The sequence below is a fragment of the Trachurus trachurus genome (assembly GCF_905171665.1).
Source record: "Trachurus trachurus genome assembly, chromosome: 21".
Taxonomy (NCBI): domain Eukaryota; kingdom Metazoa; phylum Chordata; class Actinopteri; order Carangiformes; family Carangidae; genus Trachurus; species Trachurus trachurus.
In genome coordinates, this window is record NC_139899.1 from 2246310 (window position 1) to 2274099 (window position 27790).

The 27790-nt window shown below is 42.6% G+C and overlaps 1 protein-coding gene across 14 annotated transcripts in view; it reads right to left on the reverse strand.

The window, feature by feature from the left end:
* lrrfip1a (leucine rich repeat (in FLII) interacting protein 1a) overlaps window positions 1-27790 on the reverse strand; it is a 52706-nt gene that overhangs the window by 11643 nt on the left and 13273 nt on the right. For 7 of the 14 annotated variants that reach the window (XM_083996607.1, XM_083996615.1, XM_083996614.1 and 4 more), the window contains exons 2-19: window positions 18820-18906; window positions 14098-14115; window positions 13874-13945; window positions 12335-12376; window positions 11627-11677; window positions 11357-11392; window positions 8260-8316; window positions 8144-8185; window positions 7944-8000; window positions 7638-7697; window positions 5990-6073; window positions 4562-4630; window positions 3577-3654; window positions 2244-2381; window positions 1796-1822; window positions 1552-1677; window positions 818-889; window positions 59-229 (exon numbers count right to left, since the gene is read on the reverse strand). In XM_083996607.1, the coding sequence (XP_083852733.1) occupies window positions 59-229; window positions 818-889; window positions 1552-1677; window positions 1796-1822; window positions 2244-2381; window positions 3577-3654; window positions 4562-4630; window positions 5990-6073; window positions 7638-7697; window positions 7944-8000; window positions 8144-8185; window positions 8260-8316; window positions 11357-11392; window positions 11627-11677; window positions 12335-12376; window positions 13874-13945; window positions 14098-14115; window positions 18820-18906 (1287 nt within the window). The remainder of the gene's footprint in view (window positions 1-58; window positions 230-817; window positions 890-1551; window positions 1678-1795; window positions 1823-2243; window positions 2382-3576; window positions 3655-4561; window positions 4631-5989; window positions 6074-7637; window positions 7698-7943; window positions 8001-8143; window positions 8186-8259; window positions 8317-11356; window positions 11393-11626; window positions 11678-12334; window positions 12377-13873; window positions 13946-14097; window positions 14116-18819; window positions 18907-27790) is intronic. The other 7 variants (XM_083996608.1, XM_083996610.1, XM_083996616.1 and 4 more) reach the window with 5 other exon arrangements.

Consider the following 27790-nt stretch of genomic DNA (forward strand, 5'->3'; position numbering starts at 1 on the left):
ACCATGCAGCATCATTCTGCATAACCCTCAGTCTTTGTGTCTGTCTGCCGTACAGTACCTTGACTTTGTCCTCGTACTCCCGGCGGGACTCGGACAGCAGCTCCTCCAGCTCCATGAGCGAGTCCTTCAGCGTGTCCACCTGGTACATGAGGTTGTTCTTCTCATTGTCCAGCTGGGCGTTGGACACCATGGCTTTACGGTACTTCTCCTCCACTTCTACTAAAGCATCCTGGTGTCATTACAAAGACAATAGGAGGCTATTAGAGGTGGTTGCAGGCTCATATATAACATGCTATCAAACCAAACCGTGGAGTCTTACTCTCCTCTATCACATCTATCTAACACAGGATGGAGACTTCGGACAGGGGGATATTTCAACTGCGCCACAGAACTGATAAGGCTGGTAGATGAAAATGGAAGTAAAGAAGTAAAGGCCGGCACACAAGATCAAATGAAGAAAGATACAACATGCAGATGCAACTTTGCCAGTGAAACTGCAGCTATTTTTTCTCTTTATTAAAAACACACTTTCCGTGTGTGTCACTGTTTGTGTTGGGTCTGGAGAAGCAGTATTGCTTCTAGGTTATTGTCTGAATGAGACAATTGTTTTATAGCCAGAGCAAAAGCCTTCATCATTTATTTCATTTCCAATTCATCAGGTTGTCTGTTGTTGATCTTTTGTGAATGAAAAAGAATCTCATTAAAGTAGCCGGTGTAGTCTGCACTGATCTGACTGATATTGAGGGGGGAAAAAAACAGAGAAATAAACCACAGCAGCGGATTAGTCGACACTCTGGATCTGGTCTCAGACTTATACCTTGGCTTCTTTTAGGTTCTGCGTATACTTGGTTTCCACATCTTGAATCTGATCCTTCAGTTCATGAATCTCCTGGCGACGAGCGCGGCGGCAGTGAGCGGAGAAGCAGAGAAGCAGAGTGTGACAGTGTCAGGGAAGGTGAAGCAGGACAAAGACACGGTGGGTTTGGCAGAAACAAAGAAAATGATATGAACACAGCACAGAGCAGCAGCAGCAGGACGCTGGATGCTTGTTGTTTCTATTTGTGTCAACTCTGGACTTAAGGACTTAAGTTTAATTAAGGAAAGCGTTATTTAGAGAGATTACTTAATGCCTGCAGCTCTACACTGGATTTCCTCATGTGTACACACACTAAGATTTAACTCTGGATAGTTTCTGCTCTGACACAAAGCGGCTGCTGTTTTTAAAGAGGCTGGATGGATCAATATGGAAATAAAATCATTTTACTGCACAAGTGAAAGCAAAAGCAACTTACATTTCATGTTGTAAATAAACAGACATTTAATAACTATCAATATGACATACAGTACAGTAAATAAGTCGTCTTGCCCTAGACAACACTGTTGGAAAGGAAAGATCAAGCTTAATTCACTGTGATAAACAGAATCCACTTATTTTAGATTATTAGATTATAGTGACTTTCCAATAATGAATACCATCTAACTAAATCTTTCTATAACTCTGCGTGGATGTGTCCTCTGTGTCTTTTGGAAGTTGCATCTCTTCAGCTTTACCTTGATTTCTCGTATGGACGTCTCAGTGTCTGCGGTTATGGCTGTGTCCCCGCTTCCTCTCCTGGAGGACGTCCCACCTAAAGAGGTGAGGGTTCCTGCAGTTAGAGCAGAAGCTGCTCGAGATCCCTGAGGAAGACAGACAGAAAGAATTCATCTCCATGGAAATTATTCAATCAAAAAAACAAAAGAAAACAAAAAAACGCTATATTTTGTGAAATATTTTGTGAAAGAATTTTCCACTCACCTTTTCTAGATAATCTCTGTCTTCCACCTGTTGAGACAAATAGAACAGAGTGAGACCAGAGGGGGATTCAGAGGCCACAGGGCCAAGAGGACCAACTGACGGAGGAAGGAAGGAAGTCTCAAAACCCTTCTACACACAGCTCAGCACATCTCGCTCAATGTTTCCTAATGAAAAAGCAACACAACGACAAAACAACACCTCCAGTCTCGCAGTACGCTCTCTGTTCATCAACATGCCTGAAAAACACCACACCTTTATTATGATGCAACGCCATGCCAATAATTAGTAGACTGGTGACCAAACACTTTATCATCATTAACTGGTCATTCAACAGCAAACCATGTGTTGGAATAAAAAAACAAAACACTAGAAACATCACACCATCAACCATCAGCCATGGTTGTTCCAGGCAGAGTGCACACGGTGGAAAAGCAAAGATTCAGCTCACTTCATAGCCTCGGCCTCCTGCGGGGGCAAAGCCACTCACATCTGAAAAGTCAGGAATAGTAACGTCGTCCAAGTCCCGGGGCAGGCCGCTGCTGCTGGCCGCGCTCCGCAAAAAACTGGCAACAGAGCCGCAGTTGTCCTACATCGGCCACCAGGGGGCGAAACACAACAACAAGGAAACCAAGCACAGAGAGTGGGGGTCAGCAGAGAGCAGAGAGCAGCCAGGAAGGAAATCATATGAAGATGAGACAGGAGAGAGTTAATGAGAAATGATCACGTATCTTATTGTCTTAAATCTAATCCAGTTATATCCACAAATGTTCTCTTTGTTTTTTGTTTTTTTTAACTGAGATTGTTTGTCCCCATGGAAGAGCCAAAAGGAGCCTACAAAAAACTATATTATCACATTTTTTTTATTTTATATTGTATCACAAAGAAAGACCACTGACATGAATGCAACACAGGTAGCAAAATAAATCCATAAAGTCCCAGTGATGGTACTGTAGGCTACCCCACGGCCCACATCTGGCCCGTGTGCAGCGTGATTCAAAGATGCTACCGTCACATCTGGCCCAATTCCAGCTGTCACAGAGAAAATCTGGGAATAACAGGAAGACTCTGTGACTGGGCCCACGTTTCATTTTGCCCTCTATGATCATGACGTCCCATTAATAAGAATGTCTGAGAGCAGCTCCTTTATCTGAATGAGATATGAGACGCAAAATGTGGTGCTGGATTTGGTCTGTGATGAAGCCCCCTCTACTGTACGTAAACAGGAGACTGATCAAATAAATCAGCAGACGTCTAAAAAGAATGTTAAAAAGAAAGTTGTTTTCCCTCTTTTTGTGCCTAATGAGTCTAAAGTGAAGCACTTTGCAGCTACAGGCTTGTGACAGATGGCTCCAGACAAGCAACTGCACTGTGGCTCTTCCAAGACTCGGTGAACTGGATTAATGACACACAGTCTGTGCACTTTGCTTTTTCATAGTTACATTTCAGGCATTAATGTGATTTCATTGCAGGGACTCGAGCTTCGCCTCATGATTCACCAACATCACAATTATTTATAAAAGTGCTGCAGTCCATCAGGTAATACCTGCTTGTGTTCTGCACACAGCACAATGGTGTTTTGACAATGTCGGATTCTCTGAACTGGGAGTCACAGCAACACCCAGAGAGAGAGATTATGTACTGAATTCCTCTACAGTCGAACCATGAATCATAAAGCTTCATGTTGGAGTGGGAGAGCATCATCATTTTACACTGTGGGGCGTGGGCTAATGCACTTTAAACCCTGGAGCGGGCAGCGGGGTGTCTGTGGGGTGTGGGCTCACCACTGGGCTGGCTCGGGCTGAACTGGCCCTGCTGGAGGCTCTGGAGCCGGAGCTGCGGTAACTAGTGTACTCTAAAGGCTGCGGAGGAAACACAGAGTCATGGGTCTGTGTGTATGTCAAGGCACGCACACACATATTACATAGAGAGCAAATAAGGATAATCAACAGGGCTGATTATCGAGACTCGACAAACACATTTTTCATAAACCTACAGACCTTAAAATTCAATGATCTTTTGGACTATAAAACTGCTCAAATAATGTATAAAGTAAATAATAATATGCTTCCAGATGGTGTCCAGAGGATGTTTCAGACTGGAACCAGTAGATATGAACTAAGAGGGACTTACTGTATACGAACAAATGTGAAACAAAGATGTACAGTATATCAATTAAAGGAGTCAATCAATGGAATAATCTAGAATTAGAAATCAAACTGTGCAACACGCTTAACAGATTCAAAAAGTTTTAAAAAATAGTATTATTAATGCATATAAAACTGAATTATAAATACCAGTGTGCTCATAAACTGCTGTATGTAGAATATGCAGGTTTTTTGTACTGTCAAAATTTGTTTTTAAATTAGTGAACGGAAAATGTTAATTAAAGAAGGGTAGGCAAAAAAAGATGATGCTTCAGCCTACACCTTTTCAGTCAAAGTGCATAGTATTGCTTGTTGTGTTTTTGTTTTGTTTTGTACCTATACTTTCATATTTGTCTATTGTACTTGTTTTTACAAGACCGAAATAAACACACTAAACTAAACAAGAACACACATCTTGTATTACTGTAACTACACAGGTAGCAAATGCATGATAAAGAGAACACGACTCAGAAACTAAACCACTGTTAGTTCAGTGCATGATGTGACCGTTTCAACTACGTACAGAGCCGATACTTAGAATTAGACTGGAAAGATCCTATCAATGTAAAAATCTATTAAAAAACACTGTTCACACACACACGGTGGCTGAGTTGTGTCTTACATGGGAGCTGGAGCCAGTGACCCGGCGTGATCCACTGCACAGACTGGCTGAGTCGTCATACAAGGAGGTCTGCACATGTCACATGTCACACACACACATACACACACACACACACACACACAGTGTAAGCAGCAGAGAACAGAAACAGATACACACGTTGTTGCATGCGTTCCTACTCAGTCGTGAAGCCTGCAGCCTCCTGTCAGTGCCTGATGTGTGTCTTCAGCATACAACTGTGTGCAGTCACTCAGTGAATTTAAAACATAGTGACACATTGAGCTGGAAGCTCTTGACTTAACCATCAAATCCTCTGCCCTTCAGATGAGGAAGTTCATTATAACATGCTCGTAAGACTAGTGGTACAAGTTAGGGCTGAATGATAAATACAATCAAATTGATTACTGTATAAGCCTATATTCATTATATTAGACTAGATTTTGTGTGTTTGTGAAAACTAGCCCAGGACATCTCTATTAAAAACATTTGATCATCATTCAGTCCTGTGTGTTAACACTCGGGATGTCACGATTATAGATTTTCTTGGTACGATTATTGTCAGAGAAATAATCGCAATTATTATAACACTATGAATGTGTAAAATCTATTATAGGACCAATTATTAATCCTTTAGAGGAAATGTTTGAAGTTTTTTATTTAATCTTTTTTTTTTCTTAGAAATGCTGTGCAACAATTAAATTCCTACTAATTTAGTGTTACGTTAAAGGGATAGTTCAACATTTTGGCAAATTGGCCCATTGCCATAATCCCTATAGTCATAGCAGTAGGTTTATTACCTTTAATTGTCGGTGCAAGATATTTTTAGAACAGTGGAGCAGAGCCACGAGCTGCTCTGAGCTACGCTATGGAGGCTAATGGGATTTCTTGGTTTCCCTCATCAAACACACAATCCAACAACTCCACAACGCTCTGGTGGACAAGTTGTGACCTGCACATTCACCAAGCTGAGATAATAACAGAACGTTACGAGATGGAGTTGTTTGGAACGTAAACAAAGTTACACACGGTTGTTGTGTAATTTTGCTTTTGGTATTTAGGAATCTTTACGGTTAAATAATTGTGGCGTTTAATACTGTGATTAATTGTGAAAACAAGTAGCCTAATCGTGACATCCCTAGTTAACACTGAGTGGACGTTACAGTGGGGTAAAGGTGAGCAGGAAATAAAGGAACCAACCCTACGACAGAGCTGCTGGCTGGTGTGACTGAGTGACCTGTAAAACTGCACAATGTTTGTTTGTGGGAGAGAAAAGACAGCAGGTGAATGAAGAGTTTTAACTTCACTACTGGAAAGCCTCTAGCGTCACATGTCGCGGCCCAGCTGCAGAGGAGCGCCACAGATTTGTCAAGTGTTTTTTTCCTCCGTGTGTTTAGATCTACGTGTCCATCTGGTGTTTGTCTGTATACGGACCTGGTAACCATTGAAAGTTGAACCGGGGTTTCGGGAGGAGGAGAGACCGTTGAGGCCGTACAGGTCAGAGGAAGCGTAAGCGCTCTGAGATGAGGAGAGTGGAAAAAGGAAGCAGGAGACATGAGCCAAGAGACGGAGCCGTCCAACCCTTGTCCAAGAATGAACCTTGTGACTGTTAGCAGTGTATTTATACTAGTATGGAAAAGTGCAGCTGTGAGTAAGAGGCATTGGCACCGTACAGAGCAAATCACACACACACACAGATATGCACAAACCAATTCATTCAAAAGTCCATTTAAACCTATAACCAAGCTTTTATGGCTCCTTCCCAGGAAAAGTCAGACAAGCTCATCATCATCACTGGCAGTCATGTGTGGCTTGTTTTTAATAAAGGAAACACAACCACACAGTCAGTGTGCCTGCCAACATGTGTTAACGGACAAAGACAAGACTGATGCACACAGAGATCTGGACTTAGACATAGTGACTGTACTTCCTCTACCGTGCTGAGACAACAGGAAGTTTTGTAAAACTTCAACTCAGAATAAAACTGCGTGCACATTCATTTATCTTTTTGTTATCTGCATGTAGACGAGCTGATACTGCAACTCCATTTGTTAATGGTCAGAACTTTAGATGTTAAAGGGATAGTTCAACATTTTGGCAAATTCGCCTATTGCCATAATCCCTGTAGTCATAATTACAGGTGTATGTTGTTTTGAGATCTGCGGGGCAGAGACGTGAGCTGCTCAGTGAACACAATGGAGGTGAACGGTACGGGTCCCCTGTTCCTCATCAAACTCATTAAAGACCCACTCCCATGAAAATCGTGTTTTTTGAGCTTTTCACATGTTCCTGTGGCATTTTTCTTGTGTTAGAGCACATATCAGCAGAAAAGGAAGTGCAAAATTGCATTTCTGAGTTTTTCTGCCTTCAAACTGCTGTGAACCAATGGCAGACGCAAACTGGCAGTTTCAGGGAGACTGGAGTTGAGGGTGTCACAGCTCCAGGGGAGGGCACTAGTGCTACAAGCTCCCGCCCCACTCTGCATCTGAAGACAAGAGACACAAGTAATTATAACAATGATGATAATTACTTGGATGTGTCTCTTGTCTTCAGACACCCTGAGGAAGGCGCAAGCCGACACGCGTTGGTGTTTTTTAAACTGTACCCCCTAAAATAAAGGGTTTTTAACTCTAAAACACTCTCATGGACAAGTTGTGAGTTGTTTTCAAGGCAAATGCATAACCGGAAATACATTCCAGACACAGCTACTGGGCGGACTGATATCAAAAGCGCAAGTAGTTCCGAGTATTTGCTCCATGTGTCGTAATGTTACAGAATTATACATGATTTTTCATAATTTGGTGAATGAGCAGGTCACAACTTGTCCATGAGAGCATTTTGGAGTTGTTGGATTGTGTATTTAATGAGTTTTGAGGGACCTGTACCATTCACCTCCATTGTGTTCACTGAGCAGCTCACGTCTTTGCCCCGCCGATCTCAAAACAACATGCACCGATAATTAAAGGTAAGGAACCTACCTCTATAACTATAGGGATTATGGCAATAGGCAAATAGGCAAACTATCCCTTTAAAGATTAGTGCACACACATGCCGTCAGTGGTGTGAGTGCGGAGCCACCCACCGGCTGCAGGTCTAATCTGGAGGCGCGGGACACCCGGCTGTCGTCGCTCAGTCTGGAGCTCTGAGAGTTGGGGAGCACAGGTAACAACATCTCAACACGTCATCTCAGCCCGGCCGCAGCCACACCACCCAATAAGGTTGCCAGGTAACAGAGTATCATACGAAAACACTCGGGTTTATCTGCTCCATTTGTTAAAGTGTCAACAGAGCAGTTTGCCCTCAACAAAAACAGCAAAGCTACACATTTTTTTGAGCACAGAGAAAACAGCTGTTCGGTGAGATGGATCAGAGGGAGGCCGGAACGCACCGTCAGGTCCAGCCTGGAGGCACGAGACGCTCTGCTTTCATCACTGAGTCTGGAGCTCTGACGGTGTGAGAGGGAGGAGAGGGCTGTGAGAGACACGACTCGGCTTCTGTGTAACTTTCCCTCTCCAGACAACTTATTCAAATCATGCAACTTGTTCCACATCAGACCAAACACAGATGTCTGCGCACGCGGCTACTAACCCTGCTGGACATGACGCTGTATTCATCGTCACAGCCGTTCCTCTGCAAATAAAGAAGACGCATGAGAAACACTGATGCTGTTTCTGATGAGACCTGCAGTTTGAGCTTTTACATACGTCTTTGTCTTTGTGCTTATGTTTCTTCTTTTTCTTTGACTTCTTAAGTGAGGAGCTCTTAGAGGGAGGAAGGAAGGAGAGGGAGAACCATGAGGAGGGAAGATGGAGAATCTCACCTCCAAACCACAACAACAAACACACAACCTTCCACATGCACAGTGGACTCTGGTAACAACAGCTCCAGGTCACAGTGGATGAACATGCAACACACCGACTGAGCCAAACAGTCAAGATCTAGTACAGCCATCAAACAGATTAGTATAAGGAATTTTTCCACTATTATTATGTAGCAGAGAAAAAAAACAGGCCTTCACATTTAGAGACATAACAGAGGCTAAAATAGTACCAAGTGTGTTTTGGTTGGAGCGAGCAGGCTCTAACATTGTGTTCAAATCCAATCTATCTGACCCCGAGGTGGGCAACGCTCCCTCACAACAGCAAAAACAAAAACATGAGCGAGAGCGAGCATGATCTCAGTCCACAGGATCACGTCGAACTTTCAAACAGAGAGACATGTGATTCACGTGCATCTTGCAAAATAAAAAAGACAATGACCGTGTTACAGTTCAGAGGCCACCTCTTTCAAAGGGTGTGGTCTACGATGACTATGAAGTTCAAACCTTTGCAAAACCACGTGTGAAGGCAGCACCCAGATCAGACGGTTGCTGCTAGAGTGGCTCTCTGTCGGCCCTGTTTGCTGCCATGTTACTTTTATTAATGGCAACCAATGAATCTCCTTACAATGTTACACAAGACTTAACAACTACTGTTTATTTAAAGTGATAGGCATAATTATTTATATTACTTTCACTATTACTATTGGTTTAGGGTCATTAGCACAATAAAAAACTAATTCTACTCAGACACGTGCACTCATACACTCACACCCATGCACGTACACACTTTTAAATGGGTATATCATTGATCAACCATATTTTGTTTTGGCAGCATTGCTTTTAATATTTATTAGATGAGGCTTCAAATAAGCCTTTGGGGTTTTTTGCCTCTCTTTGCACTCTATATTGTCTTTTTGTCATTTCATTTCATTTATTAGTTTATTTCATAGGGACAGTGCACCACTAATCAACAGAGTTAAAAGAAAACTGTAAGTGGGCCAGAGTTAGCCAACAAGGCTAGTTTTCGTCTGTTGTCCCTGGCCAGATGTCATATTTCTGTATATTTCTAAACTGTGCTAATTAAACTACACTAAACTAAACCAATGAATCTTGGGAGAGGTCGAGCCAACAAGGAGCCACAGCTGTGAGAAAGTCCATCTTCACATACAGCCTCCAAAGGATATGGCTTCTGATTTGGGACACGATTAAAGGGATAGTTCAACATTTTGGCAAACTGGCCCATTGCCATAGTCCCTATAGTTTTAGGAGTAGGTTCGTTACCTTTAATTGTCGGTGCAAGCTATTTTTAGAACGGCGGAGCAGAGCCGCGAGCTGCTCAGAGCTACGCAACGGAGGCTAATGGGATTTCTTGGTTTCCCTCATCAAACTCATCAAATACACAATCCAACAACTCCAAAACACTCTGGTGGACAAGTTGTGACGTGCACATTCACCACACTATGAGATAATAACGGAACGTTACGAGACAGAGTTGTTCTCGAGGCAAATGCAGAGACTGCTTGCCGAAAAACTGCCCCCAACGGGAACATGCATCAGCGGTTTCGCATGAATTTACCTTGAAAACAACTCTGTCTCATAGCGTTCCGTTATTATCTCATAGCGTGGTGAATGTGCAACTTGTCCACCAGAGCATTTTGGAGTAGTTGGATTGTGTATTTGTTCGATGTGGGAAACTAAGAAATCCCATTAGCCTCTGTAGCGTAGCTCTGAGCAGCTCACGGCTCTGCTCCGCCGTTCTAAAAATAGCTTGCACCGACAATTAAAGGTAACGAACCTACTGCTATGACTATAGTGTTGTCACGATACCAACATTTTGGTACCGGTACCAACATGTTTTTCGATACTTTTCGGTACTTTTCCACATAAAAAGAGAACACAAAAAATGTCATTATTGGCTTTATTTTAATAGAAAAATTTTGGACCATAAAACAGGAAATCAGTAAACAGTTACTGCTGCTGCAGGATTAACATTCCATCTATATTAATCTGAACTCTTCCTAAATTAAAAAATGTCTGTTTAAAAATGAACATCAACTTGTTTTCTTTGCATTATTTGAGGTCTGAAAACACTGCATCTTTTTTTGTTATTTTGACCAGTTGTAATTTTTGGGAGAAATTGTTATCAGTAGTTTATAGAATGAAACACAAATGTTCATGTTACTCAAACATACACCTATTGTTTCCCATATGTAGACCAAATTGATTCTGTTCCCCCCACCCCCATCAACGCAATATCGTTCCGTTAATTCATCTCTGCGTAGCGCTGCTTCGCCGTGCTCACTCACTCACAGAGAGAGAGAGAGAGAGACAGAGAGAGAGAGAGAGAGAGAGAGAGAGAGAGAGAGAGAGAGAGAGAGAGAGAGAGAGAGAGAGACAGAGAGAGCATGCAGCCAGTGGTGATCCGCGGTAAAAACAAAACTTATTAACGAGGCTGTGGCGGCCGTCTCTCTCTCGCGCGCGCGGCGCACAGACACACACACAAACACAGGCACATGAACAGGTGGCGCTGTAACGGTAATGATAAAAAGCACCTTGCTTCGTTTGTGACTCGCTCTCTCGCTCCTCGCGGCTCAAATTACAATGCGGCGACTTCATGCGGCGACGTCACCGCTGCTGGCGGCGCAGAATGAAAGTACCGGTCCCATCTAAGCGCAGTATGGTACCGTTTTAAATGCGTTAGTACCCCGGTACCAATCTAGTACCGGTATACCGTGCAACCCTATATGACTATAGGGATTATGGCAATGGGCCAATTTGCCAAAATGTTGAACTATCCCTTTAACACAACTAATGTGTTTCACTGTTAAAATAGCCTAACGCACACACAAACATGCTTTGTATTGCTGATGTAAATGTAAGAAAAAACAGCTGTTAAAGGGGCAGTCCGTTCACTACAAACCTTCAGGCAGAGGGGTTAAAAACTAATCCACCACTTATGTTTCAACCATACGAGCCCTTACCCCTCCGGCGTACGCCCCGACTGCATCAAGATCTGACTGTTGTAGAAACACACATCATCATCACCAACACGTGCCACCCACACTGACAGCACCTTGTTAAATTCTCAAGGACAGACACGCTGCCTCCACATCACCACAGGTGTGAGAGGACCAGGTTGATTCTTTGAGAGTCAAAAAAGCAGCGGTGTTTGATAACGACTGACAGGAACAAAGAAAAAAAAAAGATAGAGAGACAGCGTCTGTTTTTTTTTTTGTTTGAATCATACTGACCCTGACACTGCCCCGGCTTCCCACTGACATCCGCTCATCTTCGTCTGAGAGCTGTGTGAGAGAGCAAGACATTGAAATGGATGGTTAGAGTGTGGAGAGTGGACACAGTGTGTGATGTACATCAACAACGACACCAAACAGTGGATTTTGACAAGAGTGATTGCTCTGCATTACATTCACTTTTTGAGACCAGGCAGTTAAAGCTGAGGCACTTTGTAATACTTGGACTCTCAGATAAAAGCCAATAGTCAAACAATGTCAGAGTCTGTTAGCCTGGCTGGACAAGGTCATTTACAAATGAAGGCCAGGGAAAAAAAAAAAAAACCTTTGCTACATAGAAATATATACATTTCTGAATATGGTACAATCCATTCAGCACGGTTTATTTCCATCTCATTTCTTCTATTTTCCAATAGTTAAAACTCAACATATGCAGATTAAATAAATTCCCTTATGCACTAATGGATTTAGTGTTGGAAAAATATATTCTGAATAGAAGAAGACAGGTGAACCAGGAAGAAAATTGTTAAATTTGCTGTAAATATGAATTCAAAGAGCACATTAAAACAGAATAAGATACATGTTTATGCGGTATTACGAACAGACTAACTAGTTTCTCCCTGTTATCTTTTTCCAAGTGATGGAGGACAGATCGCAGCACAGAGGAGAAATGCATGAGGAGATGGAAACAGAGGGAAGGCTACAAACCGTGTGTATCTGTGAAGAACGTGAGTATCTCTCACTGTCCTCCTGGATGGGGGGAGGGAGGGGGGCGGGGGAGGGAGGGAGGGAGGGAGAGTGGTCAAGATGAAGAGGAGCGGGGGTGAAAGAGAGAGTGAAGGAGGAGAGAGAGATGTCAAAGATCAATGAAACAGACGGATGAGGGAGATAACTGCTGGTCCAGGGAGTTCATGTTAACATTCCAGCCCAGTAAAAGCTTCTTAAACTTACTGAGAGTCAGTTTCAATTTTATTTTAAGGTCATGATGCTTAATCGTTTTGATCAAACCTTTCTTTTCTTTAACCTTTATTTAGATCTCGAGGGCCACTGAGGTCTGGCCTGGTTTCCAGTGACGTTTCCAGCAGTCACATAACAAATGCGGTGTAATGTTGGGCAGGAATGTCCACATTAATATTTATGGGATGGTTTCTGATTGCATTGGCTCCACAGGTGTCAAAGAGAACCAAAAACCAGTGACCTATGCAAACATGTTCTGACTCGGCTCCAAAGTGTGGATGCCCTTCACCAAAAGCACACAACTACAAAATGCAGCATTTGTGTCAGAACAACATCCCTCAAGGAAAATATACTGTATGCACCGCCCTCATGATGAAATAATGTGGAATTTTTGAATACTTGAAAAGGACCTCTTGTCATGCATCACACACAGTCTCTTGCAATAACAATTTCAGAAAAATCTGGGATTTATTTGTGTGATATTTGCTGAGTGAGGACACTGTGTTGTGTTTAGTTTAACTTCTGTAGCAGTGAAGAGTGGCAATCAGGACAGATTTGATAAATAGAACGGAGCTTCTTTTTGTCACAGTGGACCGTCTGTGGACTGGGTAACAAAAAACAAAAAAAATAGATGAATTTGTTTTGTTGCCATGCTGATCTGGATTCAGCCTATGTGTAGACTGTTTCACAAGAATCAACATGAACCAGGACACATGACTGTTTCAGTGAGAGAAAGCTCTTTACATCAACCAAGTCAAGTTTGACAGCAATCCAGCCAACACACAAACTCAAAAACAATGCTGTCACCTCAAACTGCAACAAAATCCCATCATCTCACACGCTGTCAGTGAATTATTCCAATCAAAAACACACCACGTTAGTCAAAGTAGTCACACGCACACACAAAACATCTGACCTGCTGTGAGCGAACGTCTCTCATGATAATGGACAACTCAAACTCAGTAATTAAACTTGTGCGTTGGACACAGTACTTAAATCTCATGCAGTCTCACACCAGTGGGGCAGATGGTCATGCTGATTCAAAGCCAAAACGGCCTCCCTGCTCCCTCCAGTAAGTGGATTATCATTAATGGCCAAAGCTTTGATTCATTATAATCTGTTATTTTCTAAAAAGGCTCAACAGGAACCATCAGGAATTCAAAAGCAGAGTGAGCGTCCCGTAAAAACCTCTGACAAACAGACGTAAAACGTGCCAAAGAGGAACATGCGTGGTATTTAGTACGGGGTTTGTTTTACTGTAAGTGTCACGGCACAGCACAGAAACTATACCATCCACTGTTCAATATCTCCCCATTTGCTGTCCGCACGGTCGTCGTATTTGGTGTTCAAGCCATAATACTTCTAAAAAGAGATAAGAAATGAGGGCGTGAGAAATAAGACTCCCATGGTTTTCATGGGACACAATTTGCAGCACATGCACCGTCCGGATTATTACACAACTGAGCTTTAAATCAAATACTGTCTGAGGTGGAAAAGAGGAAGAGGAGGCCTACCTTCTGCACCTGAAAGATCTACACACCGACACCGAGGTGGGGTAGAGGAAGGATGAAGGAACAGAAAAACAGGAGAAAAACAAATCAGCTTCAAAAACATGTGATGGAGAACAGACATGCATGCAGAAAAAAGAAGAAAAAAAAAACGAGGAGCTGAGGAATGTGAAGTACCCCCCTGCACGGCACAGTGAAAAGTGAGAGACCAAAGAACACAAGTTCACTGGAGACTTAAAGACCTATTAGCGTGACCAGACATTTTCCCATGGTTCCTTGCGGCTGGTTTCAGCTGCGGTGTCACTGTCAAGCCTGTGTTCCTGTGACCGACTGATCCTGGTACACAACTAGGGTTGCAAAGTGGCGGAAAATTTCCAGTAAATTTCTGGAAACTTTCCATGGGAAGTTAAACTGGGAAATTTTGGAAATATTCCAAATTGGAAACTTTCCATGGGAATTATGGGAATTTATGGGAATTAACTGGAAATTGGGGGTGATTTAAACAAACTATATCATATCCAAACATAAATGTAAATATTTTGTTTCATCATAAGCAGACATCCATGCAAAATAATACAATTAAAAAACATGACTTTTCAACAGATTTATTTGTGAGTAGAACTTTATCAAGTTTTAATTCTTGTATGAGCAATCAATTATTTTACTGAACATGAGTATGTTGAGTACATGTTGAGTAAAATATTACTCACCCCCCCCCCCCCATCAAAACGTAAAATTTCCCGTTTATTCCCATATATTCCCGTTAATTCCCATGGAAAGTTTCCAACTTTGAAAATTCCCGGAATTTTGCAACCCTATACACAACCAAAGACGTTGCTGCCAATCAACAGCCTCTGAAATCCAAACAGCTTCAGTGGAGACAGAAGCTTCCTTCACTCACCTGCAGGAGTCGGAGTAAACCAATGAAATCAGCTGCAGTATCCAGACTCTTGTCTTAGTTGTGACTTATTGAGATTCAAAGATAGTTCAGGCCATCCCCATACATAATAAATAACATTCACTTCTTCTAAGCCAACTGCCAGCCACCCTCTGTTTACCATTTGACATATTCTTTTAAAATCAAAGCGTCCTGTGGATCTCGTGCCTCTTTACCCCACTGACCAAACACAACGCCAGCTGAAAACACACACCCTCCCCTCACTGCTGCACTTTCCATCCCATTGCCTCAGTGCTTTAATCCAGATTTGCCACCACTGTCTCCTTGTGCGCTTGCCCAATATACAGATTTCCTGCTTTGTGATTCGGGCTTTCGGGCTTCGATTTGCCGCTGACCTCTTTGTACCGACGCATCGCTCCAGCGACGGGCGGCAAATCCCCGATGATCAATGGGAGATGGCTAATCCGCTGCGCTAAATTTAAAGGGTTCATTCGAGATGAGAGGTCCTGGGAGGTCTCGCACCTCTCGCTACAGCTGACTAAGAGAATGGCTGCAGCTGTTTTTGCACACCTCAACAAAGTCACGCTCACTTCCAAGAAGGTGTCATTGAGTTGTAGAAGTTACTCATTTAATATCACACCACAAACACAGAAGGACACACTGAAGCTCTGATACAGTTCACTGAAATCAGTGCAGGAATAATGTAATTCAAAGATTTTGTATTATTCCCATTAATAATCACTATTGTGATCAGTTACATAGCAACTCTGCATCTACCTGTGCTGCATGATCCCTGACCTGCAGATTCTAGTGGAAAACATGTTTCCACTTCAACATCAACATGTACCAGAGCATAATATGGCACAGAGGTGATGGATGCACAGTCCAGAACAGATTAATAACTGACTGGAGGGATCTTGTGCACTACTTACGTGTCTGGACACCCAATTAGCAACTGAGCCGGGCACCGCCATAAGCCCCATTCATCGAATGGGTTACACAATCTGCTTACGGTTCGTTGCCACTGCTGGACTCACCAAGTTTCCCTTCTTGATCGGAGGGGTCCCTGGGCGCCCGGTGAGGGCCGCCCTCAGCCCCCTCCCCGCCAGCCGACGCCCGGCCGTCCTGCCGACCTCAGGGTACCCGGAAAGGCTGCATCCTCTGGGCAGTCAGCGGGCGAGACCGCGGTGGGTCATGTGGGTCGGGTCACGGCGGGACGCGGCACTGAGAGTTCAGCTCGGAAACAAGAGAGGCGACCGCGCACTCTTCGACCCGCTGCTATAAAGCCAGTAATCCACCTTTAAGTTCTGTCTTCAGAGTCCGAGGAAACATCCAAACGTCCCAGAGGCGGCTGTGAGCGCAGAGACCCATCGCTCATGTCGACAACAACAACAACTGCTCTCCACTCGAGTCTGGACCAAGGAGCACAGCCTGCTAAGCTACTTTAGAACTCAGCTAAAGGGTTTAAAGACACACACACCCACACACACACACACACGCACCCCTACCGGACTCAGCTCAACAATAACCGTTAATCCAGTGCGTATGACTGTGTGCACACTGCTGTTGTTTGGGCTCACACCAACTGTGTTTTGATTACTGAATGGGGCTTGAACACTGATTATCCCAGTAAACCTTAATGGGAAGAGGTTACTGATGGTGTCAAGTAAAAAGATTATTAAACTCAACACTAAAATCAAGCGATCATTTTTATTAAAGAGAGAGAAAGAGAATGGATTTGGACAAAAAGAAAATATAATATTGTGTATATATTGAGAAGTTCAAAATCTTGATATAGTGTTCCTTTAATTATTTGTGGCTGCGGAGCACTGACCTCAGCCTCACAACCTGTTTTTAAAAGAAAATTAAGAGGGATTTCATAAACACTTGTGTTTTACTTTATTTTCTACTCATTGATGTGTTAATTTTGATATTTGTATCACTCCACTGCATACATTGTGTTGTGTTTGCTCTTTGTTTTGACTTTTTTCTCATTTTGCATGATCTAGATTTTTACATTGAGGTGAGCTTTTAACATGAGGTGTTGGTGGGTTTTATATCTGCCCATCCACTGCATGAAAAAACTATATGCACACAGTTTTTTGTAAATGTCAGTGTGAGAATATATATATATCAATATGAAACATTACAACAAGGCTTGATGGATGAACCCCCAGCAGAGGCCTGTTTTGTCTGAACCATCTGAGCATCACTCCAACAGCAACACACAGTCCTCAGATATTAAAAGGTGAGTGGTTCCTGGCAGCAGTAACATGTATTTACAGTTTTAGGAGTCTTTACTTCAAAAACAAGCTGTGGGTGCAGACTGTCGGGCAACCTTTAAAGGTTCGGTCTTGACCGATGAGGTAGGCGTCTGTGTGTATGTACAGGATTACCTCTCTCAGAGGTGCTAAAACCACTGAAATAAAAACACAAGTAACACACCAGCGATCTGCAGCCACACACGGAGACGTCTCAGCTGTGCACCTGGCTCAACAAGACTACAACCTGGTGCCAACACTGACTCCTGAGGTGCTGGATGCTGAGGCTGCAATCCAGTGTCCCATCTCACTTTCCATAGCATCTGAACAATGTATGGAGAATCAGGTGTAGATATCAACTATGCTGGCAAAATAGAGGAGTAACTAGGAGTAAGGCTCTATTATAATATGGCATACTTAGTCAGGGCTTTAAGAAAACAACTATGACAAAACATTTTTGGCCTTAGTCAAACATGTACATCAAGGGTTCGGGTGTAGAACTGGTTAAAGTCTGATGGTTAGTTCTACATCAATGTATGACTTCAGTCTCCATTAAGAACTATTAAATTATCTTTATAAATAACTATTAAAACCTATTGTTTGTGAATTTGGCCTGATATTAACTGGGAAAGGTTCAAACCCTTCTTGAAAGTGTAATTAGTGAGACTAAAAGCTAATTGCTTTGGTGAACTGTGCTAATCCTCACCATGCTGTGTGGAAGCCACACTGTAAAAAAAAAAAAAAAAAAAACACATCCACATTCACTTTTCACTTCCTTCAGGTATGTGCTCACATCACTGAAAATGTTGTATGTGGGATAAAACGTCCCTGTTTAATTGACATGGTCTCTAAGAAGTTAATGTGGCATTTTGTAAATTGTTTTTGTTATTATAGAAGACTTTCTAACCCAAACAGTGCTGTTCAAAGTGACGGCTGCAGCTCTGTGTTTACACCTCTGACCTCTGACCCACGGGATCAAAGAGTCAGCTTAACAGTGTTGACAGGAAATGCTTCAGGTCCAAACAGAGAACAAATAACACGCCTGAAGTTTGTTTGTTATGAAGGGTTAGGAACAGTATAACTATACAGCAGCACAAAATGAGCTGAAGTCCACAGAGATGTTTTCCAGAATGTCTCAAGGGTTTCATGTTAAAAAAAAAAGAAAGATGTTTGTCTTTTTAATAATGAAGCAGATCTAGGCTCTGAATCAAAGCCTCCGTCCATAGAGATGCACAAAACCTATATTCAGAAAATGAGCCTCAGAATGAGCTGCCAGGACTTTGTGATGTCACAACAAAGCAGTCAGCCTGGCAGGATTTGCTTTCTCTCAACTGCTTACCTTAAATCTGCTACATTTTGATTAGATCACACAGACCAATCAGAGGAGAGTCTCACAGCCTCTCATCTGATTGGCTCACTGACCTCTGGTCGTTCAGAGAGGGGATCAAGGAGTAAAACTAGACTGGGATGCTTCTCTGTAGATGAAAGGTCTTCGTATGGCGATCAAAACTCAAATCAAACCCTTGGAAAACACAGGAGCTTTAAAATGTGACATCATGTCGTGTATACCTCTTTCTGTTGCCGCTCCAGCTCCTTCATGCGGATCTCTCTGGCCTCTGCCCTGGCTGCCCGCTTGGCCGCCAGCCTGGCCTCGGCCTGGGAAGGACAGAGAGAGAGAAACATAGAGGGAAAGGAAATAGAAAAGGAGAAGTGAGACGACAGCAGCCAATTTGGTCGGACTAAAATGGCACATGTCTAAACATCTGTAAATGCTGAGCAGGCGTGGGAGCGAATGTCCAGTTCCTCGACAGAGAGGTGAAACTGGTGGCACATGGTGGGTGATGTAACGTTCAATTACCGGGGTCAAATCAGAATAAATGGACGTTTCATAGACGGGCCTAATGCTGTACATATGATCCTAAAAAATCCAGTCGTGCAACTTCAGATTGGAGCTGCTGACACTGCAGTATGTTACTCTAAACTGGATTAGTAGCGTCTATAAACACAGTGTATCATATGTCCTTTAAACTCTGATTACTGACCTAGTGTATTGTATTTAGAGCCATGCTATCCTGTCATGCTGCTCAGACATGCCGTAACAACGGTGCGTAAACGTGTGCATGTATTTATATGTCTGTATTCGGGGGCATTGCCTTTGCTCCACTTAGCACTCGGGCGAGAGCGGGGCCTTTTCCTTAAAAGGACCTCTCTCAGAGTGCGTACTGTATGTGTGTGTGCGTTACACTGTGTGTGTAAGCATTTCCTTCCTCTAACTTTGTGGTAGACACTATGTGAAACTGCATCGAGTTGGCCTCTAGGTGGAGTTGCTGTAATCCCCTCCTATCACTCTAATGTAGCCCCCCCTCCTCCGAACACACACACACTCACACACACACACACACACAATGTCAGTCATCATGACTGAGCAACAGGAAATCACAAAGAAAAGAGTTGGTTTCAGAGGAAAAGCCATGATGACTCAGTCGATCCTGTTTACACTGTTTTTTAAGGAGGAAGTAAAAATCAGTTCTTCTCCAATCTAAAGGAATCCGCTCCATCTCCTCAACACTGATGATGACATGTTTTCAAATTGATCTGATCACATGGTGCTATTTTTACTTCTTCACATTCTTGGAGAATGAATTAATAAAACAGAAATAACAAGGCTGCGTGTCTGTGTGCCCAAGTCCTGGTCCATATCGTCACGTTTTATTTTCACACTTACGAAACAAGTGCACTCTGTTTAATAACCAAATAACGATAAGAGTCTTAAAATAATCTCATGTCACTGAAACAAAGTCATGCCCTCGTGGTAGAAACACTTCTCAAAATGTATGGTTCCTGCTCATCGGCTGCGCTGTGCAGCGTTACATGGGACTGATGTGGTCACCAGCACAACCGACCACACCTGACCACACCCGCTTCTAATAGTGAGTGGAGGCAGATTTGCAGCGGTGCGTCTTTTCCGTTTGAACTTTTAGTGTGCACTTTCTCTGTTGTAATTTTAGCATCAGGATTGACGTGATGACCTGTGAGGCCTGCGCAGTAATTTTAGGATTTATATCCATGCGTCCGTCCGTCCCAGAGGTGGAGAACGACAGCTGGTGTTGGCCTGAGGTGCTACAACAGCTTGTTGCTGCGTCAGTAGAGACACATTCTACCCTGCAGTGAACTCTGTGTGCAGAAGGAACACCCTGCCTGTGAATGGGCACCAGGACACTGCTATAAAAACCCATTGTTTTTAAAGGGATAGTTCCATTGCCATAATCCCTATAGTTTTAGGAGTAGGTTCGTTACCTTTAATTGTCGGTGCAAGCTATTTTTAGAACGGCAGAGCAGAGCTGTGAGCTGCTCGGAGCTACGCTACAGAGGATTTCTTGGTTTCCCTCATCAAATTCATCAAATACACAATCCAACAACTCCAAAACGCTCTGGTGGACAAGTTGTGACCTGCACATTCACCACGCTATGAGATAACAATGGAACGTAACGAGACAGAGTTGTTTTTGAGGTAAATTCATGCAAAACCCGAATGCACGTTCCAGTCGGGGGTGGTTTTTAGGCAAGCAGTCTCTGCATTTGCCTCGAAAACAACTCTGTGAGTTTGATGAGGGAAACCAAGAAATCCCATGAGCCTCCGTAGCATAGCTCTGAGCAGCTCTGAACAGCTCGCGGCTCTGCTCCGCCGTTCCAAAAATAGCTTGCACTGACAATTAAAGGTAACGAACCTACTGCTATGACTATAGTGATTATGGCAATGGGCCAATTTGCCAAAATATTGAACTTTCCCTTTTAAGGATATATAAAACCCAGATTAAAAATAAATAACATTCCTGCTTAAAAGCCACAGAAAAATGAGAGTGATGGCGGTGATATTCCAGACACTGCTGCTGTCCCTTTGGCTCACTCACTCACTCTCTGCTTAAATAGCAGCTCCTCTGAGTCAATGATTGCTCATTGTCCTTCAGATACTTCACATTTTTGCCCATGGTTAGCAGAAACTGAAGAAAAAAGCTCTTAAAATCTAACATCCTGCTTGTGCAGATGCATCTATGCTCAGTAATACATACGATGAGTCTCACTTGACCACATCTTATGTTCCATGACCCTAAGGGTGAGAGAGTTGCAGTGTCACTGCAGGACAAACCCTGCAATAAGTAAAGCACTTGAAAATCTCCATTTAATGGCCACTTTGCTCTGAGGAAGGAGCACTGCTACACACTTAGCCCATCAACAACAAGCTCAGGGGCTAAGAGCTTTACTCAAGCAGATCAACAGTGTACGGAACCAGCTACTGAATTCATCCAAATGAGAGGCGAGATCAGACACTGACTTGTAACAAATTTATAAGGTGTTATTTACTGTATCAGTGTGGGGTGGGACTGCTCTGCTTTCTGCTGTTTTAAAGGGGAACTATGCAAGTCTGGTGGCTTTTCCTCTGTGTTGCTAACCCTCCTCCCGGCCATGTGCATTTGTTTTCAATGAAGAAAGCGAGAAAGCAATCCTTAGAGCAGTGGATAACATTTTTTATTGTATACTCATTACATTGTGTAAACAAGAAATTACGGGTTACGAGAGCTGGGACACCGGGTCGGAGGCTCTGATATTACAAGTTTGGTTTGGACCCTAGGTGGAGGTCAGAGAGCCTCCATTCTCCCTGTAACAAGTTACAAGTCATTTATTTAACCATCATAATTACTCCAAAGCTGTTTAATTAAGGTAAAAATGTAGCAGAGTTGAGGTAAAAATCCTGCATAGTTCCTCCTTAAATGCAGGTGTCAGATGGGTGGGACACGCAGCAACACAATCAATGTGCCAGAACACAATACAGGCAGTGCCAGGACATGGAGACAATCATATCACCCCGACTTCGACTTTCCTGTGAACGACAGCTTACGCCACTCTCAATTGTGTGGCTGCTGTAAACCCCACCCCGTAACACCAGGCTGATGTGACACACTTGATGTTTACACACTATGTCATCATCTAATCCAGTGGCTCAAAACCTCTTCAGCTCATGGCCGACTTGAAAATCTCAAAAATGTTGGCAGCCCACATCGACCGCTAAACAATACAGAGACAAGAATGTGTTCGCTTTATATTTAATAAGTGAAAGCAGTGGAAACACTTAGTTTTATTTAGTTTGACAGAGATCAGTTATTAATTCACCACGGGTCTCATAAATAACTCACTTATTAACCAGCTATTCAAGTTGATATTCAGTTTTTTGCCAAGCCAAACTCTGTTAAACAATGTACCCTACCTCACAGTGAGGCTGAGGACGTTTCAATACAATGCAAGTAACAACCCACAAAGCAACATTTTGAAGATACTTCAGACTGCAGTTAAACAGTGTGAAAAGTGGACCTGCAAAGAAAAGACAAACTGAACTGTCATCAGTCTGTTTGTCTATCTGCACTGGTGATTTCACCACTGAATGTAGCAGCAAAGTAGGTGTGAATGACTTCATTATTTGCACATCTATTTGCTGTCTTCCTGTTAACGAGTGGGAGAGTTGCTTAAGCTTAAAAAGGAACTAGGGTCAATTTTGTGAACAGTCATTTAACTTAACTATGTAAAACCAGGCTGACTAGAGTTATATATATATATATTACCATACATTCTTTTTTAAACTTCAGTCATATAAATGAGCACATTACTGGTTTATTACTGGAGTTTCCACACAAGCTGAATGAATGAATGGATGTATATTAAAGGTGCATGTAGGTAGAAGGATGCACCCAACTAGGCCATAAGACAGACTGGCGCATCCTTTTTTGTCTTCCTCCTCCTTCACAGCTATTTATAATGACCTACATGGACATGGGTTTTATCAGAACTGTTCTACTTCAGCCCAATTTCAATGGGGTGACTGTTCTCCAGAGAGCCGATGAGCTAGTTCATTACAAAAATGGAGACTCTTAAACACTTAGACATAACCTTTGAAATGGTCCACATGCTGACAGGAGAGGGGAAAAGATAGAGGGGGAGATATAGGAGGTAAAGATAAAGAGAGGGTTCATTTGCACTGTGTAAAGGTGGATTATATAACAGTGTACAGGACATTGTCCTGACTTGTGGCTTTGACAAGCCAAAATGACATCATGTTTTCTTTTCTCACCACACACATGAAGGTGGTGCTTCCTTTTCAAAAGACCTAATCACACAATACTCAACACGTGCCACTCTCACTGAAAACAACAAAAGACGAAGTGAGATGACACAGTGGAAATAGTGTGAGATCATGGGAGCAGGGTGACCAGGTGTTCTGCTCATCCCTTGTCCCATCATGTCACTCGTATTGAGACGGTGTTCCGCATTTTGATTAGCTCTATGTTTGTTTACTTTTTCTCTTTTCAAAAGACAACACTGCAAGACTGACATTCAATAAATAAAAGAATAAAAAAAATAAAATCTGTCTAAATGGCTGTGATGAAAAACAGACAACAGAGTCGTGTCATGTCAATCAGTCAGCGCACACAGTTGAGGCGCAGGTTGCGGTTGCTTGCTGTTTTTGGAAACCCTACAAAGGATACAATGAAGCGTAATAGACGCTACAGCTACATCGAGAAATGGGAAGGAAGTTACATCTGAGTGAACCAGAGGAAGGATTCTCTCAGAGAGTTTCTGTCTTCTCTGTCTTGACGAATTCCACACCTATACACCTTCATATTTATATGTGTTTATTGCTTCTGTGGACACAGGGCAGGACGTCTCCACCAGCTGGAAGCTAAACCATCTGACACTTATTTCATCTATTCAGGCATCTGATGAATGAAATTCTTCATGTGGGTAAAACACAGTGTTCTCCTGTTTCAAATCAGTAAATTGTGATACTTTGGAGTGTGCAGGATGACTATAGTGATGTTTTCACCTACACCTTCATACCTGAAAATGTGTAAAAAGTGTCACATATATATTTATTCAATATGCGATTTGTAAGTACTGTATGTTCTAACTGAAAATGCCAATAAATAGATTTGTCAACCTAAAAATGCAACTTAAAACTGGATAACAGTTCATTTTGAGTGCTTCATTACCATGATTAAGATGGCAGATTTCTTTAGTTTGAGAACCGATGGAAAGTTTGAGGATGATGTAAAAGCACAATACAAAAATATAGAACAAAGGTATAGTTATCTGTAGTGTTTTAAGTGGAAGACATACAATTTTGTTAAATTGTGCTTCCCAACTCCATGCTGCATGCAGCATACTGAGGTGGCAGCTGTACTGGCCTGGCTTCTGTCAATCTGATCCCTTGTGTCCACTGACAATCTCTAAGGTCCTCGAGTGCCACCGGGGCTAAATGCCCGCCTGCGCTGACTCCATCTCCTGTGAGCTTATTTCCCACGCCCTGAATACCAGCCTTCAGCAACCAAAATGGACGGGTATTTTAATGAGTGCGAGTGCTGACAGGGTGGACAAAGAGGAAAAACTGAAATAACTCAGGTTTCTGTCCAGCTAGGGGGATTGACTGGGTTTAAAATAAGGCGTGGACATTACGTACATTCACACAACAGTTTGCTTATTTTCCAGCTGATGACGATGGAGCAATAAGAAAAAAAAGAGGTTTGGTTCCTCTTTTACAGAAACTTGTAATTCTCCCAGATGCTTCCTAAAAGGGAGTGGCTGTGAAAAGACCCTGTTCATTTTACAACCACAGACATGAGTCAACTCAACAGTCACATTTACCTCTCAAGGAGCAAGAGTTTCATCACCTCCCAAACCAATCAAACTAAATACTCTTCCATTTGGGCCCAATAGAGTCAAAAATGTCAATATTGTTTTTATTGTATAACTAACTGAAGAATCAAAGTTCATTTTTGACGTGGTAACAATATTAATCTCTACTTAAGATCATTTTTTCAGTTGTCTCAGTTCATCTTTATCAGTGGATGGTGTTTGCTCTGTTGTCATGGAGACTGATCTGTTAACTTGCACGTCAAATAGCAATTCCCACTCAAGGTCCATTTAACAAATGCTGAAAATAAAACAACATCAATTGGGATTGTCGTCTTATCATGTCAAAGTCAATGTCAGCTGATAATATTTGTTTTAGCCAAACAATACATGACAAACCAATATACAGTACGCAGGTAAACAGAGGATCATGAGAGTCCTCCAGCAGGGCTGTGCTAACAGACGATGACTGACCATCATCACAATGATCACTGATGGTTTATGCTTTAGTTGATTTCCTTTTAATGAAGTAGCTTATTAGTAAAAAATAAATATTTAAATTTGCATTTTTTCTGATGCCAAATGTCAACCATGAAAGAGAGAGGCAGGGAGAATGGCAGGTCTTCCATTCAGCCCACATTCAGGCTTTATAGCCTGTGAGGCAAAGGCCAGGGCTAAACATTTTTTGTACAACACAAATGCTTACACACCTGATTAATATTTAACAACCAGGTAGTAACTGTAGGCAACTCTGTGTTTCCATCAGCTCCTCTCTTAAAGGTATAATATGTAGGAATTCCCCCCATCTAGCGGTGCGGTTGCATATCGGAATGTATTCTTGATGTTGCATTCACGTGAAATCGGGCAGACGTCAGACAGACAACAGACGCTGCATGTAACAGGATAAATGGTCCGCCAGCACGAGGCAAAACAATACAGGCGTGACAATATGTTGTCATGGTGATGTCGTATTTTCGTTGAGTAAAATGACATCCGGCCGTCTGCCTGACTGCACCTGAATGCAACATCAGTGCCTCCGTCCTTCCTCACACTACACAGTGGTGACAGTTTTAACAGGCGCTACCTGGAAAACATTTCTCCCTGAGCCGACAGCTCCGCTGAGTTTCTATGGTTACCTACGGTCACGCTGCCCTCTACGTAAAAAATGGCGATGCAACATGGCCGCCTCGGTTCGGTGCGTCGCCCACTTATGTATTTGTAACGACTTGTAACAACTCAATCTAAGGTACCAGAAAGCTTTCATTTGTATGCGGCTGTGATTCGACTTCAGTGAAATATGTATTTATGAAAGCAATATTGGATTTTTGCCAATAAAAAGCCAAATAAATTACATACTGGGTACTACTGCGGTCAGGATGCCTTTACTGAGAATTTAGTCTAAAACATTAACACAACATTAAGTGGCATTTCTTGGCTCGGGCAAGAAGCTGCCCCCGTCCCTCCGGCTGCCTCAGGCTGCACCACAGACACGTGGGACAGCTGTGGAGCTCTCGGCACTGCAAACAAACTGGGTAGCGACCGAGCTGGCTACTTCGGGCCAGGAATAAAACAAATAGTACGCTTCAGACGTTTCTAAAAATAAAACAACGGAGGGAAACCATGCCACAGTTCCCCCTGAAAAAAATTCAAGACTCTCCTGAGATGCAGACATACCAAGCGGTGGACTGGATCTCACTCAAACACAGCAGTCTACTCTACTGTATGACCGACATCTGAGATATTTTCGGTCCATGTTCCCCACATGTTTCCAGTTGCGTATACAATGGGGCCCTGCTTGTTTTTCTTTGTGGATGTAATAGGAAGCTCCTTGTAGCCTGAACACGGGCCTTCAGGCAACAGTTGTAACTCTCAGTGCTACTGAAGCATGATGGGACTAAGCAGCAAGCGAGACCATACAGGATGTTACACAATGTAGCTGTGAGAGCACAGCGTACAACAGGAGAGTGGGAGCAGAGAGACATTTCTGTGGCGTGTTTATTTCCAAAAAGGTGATTTATGACTTTGTGCTTCTTTCATGGTGTCACACACATTCACGCAAAACACTCTTTGCTCCCTTCCTCGGGGCAGCAACACCCGAGGAGGGAGGGCTACATGTCCTGCTAATGGGCACACTGACACAGTTTGGATGAATTGATTTACGTAATGTCATGAAGTGTGGTTTATTTTAAATGCCTCTTATTATTATTATTGTCTCAGAAGCACTTTTAAATTTGGTTGTACTGTGCACAATGACAATAAAGGCATTCTATTCTATTCTGATTTCATAGGCTATAGTCACAGTGGTTGCTAACAGTCGTACTCATTCCTTTTGACATTTAGATTTAAAGTGTAATGTTTCCTTAATTTTGTATGTTTTTATGCATGAAACCTTCTACCTAATTCTAATAAATGTGATTTAATATTTTCAAGCTGTATTATACAGATTTAATTCATCCATATTTGTTACATCATCATCGTCGTCACTGCTTGGTCAGCCTACAGTCCCATCAAATGTTTCAGTGTTTCCACTACAGTCACTCACCATTAGCACTTGGAACACTTTGCTATCTTGGAACTGTCTTGAGTCACTGGCGAGCACATTAAATCTTCTCAGGCGCTAACCTTATTCATCATTGGGAATAAGACTTTCTTAGTCCTGAGTAGCTGCAGCTTTTATCAACCGAGACACTCAGGCAGTACGTTTACATGACTGTTGAAAAAAAAAAAATTATGGCCTTAATCCGACTATGACTGAAGTGCATGTCAACACGTTGGTCTGACTAATACGAGGCTTCTCCAAATCCAACTAAAAGACCCAGATAATGCAATTGTACACTGGTTTTCTTCTACACATTCACTC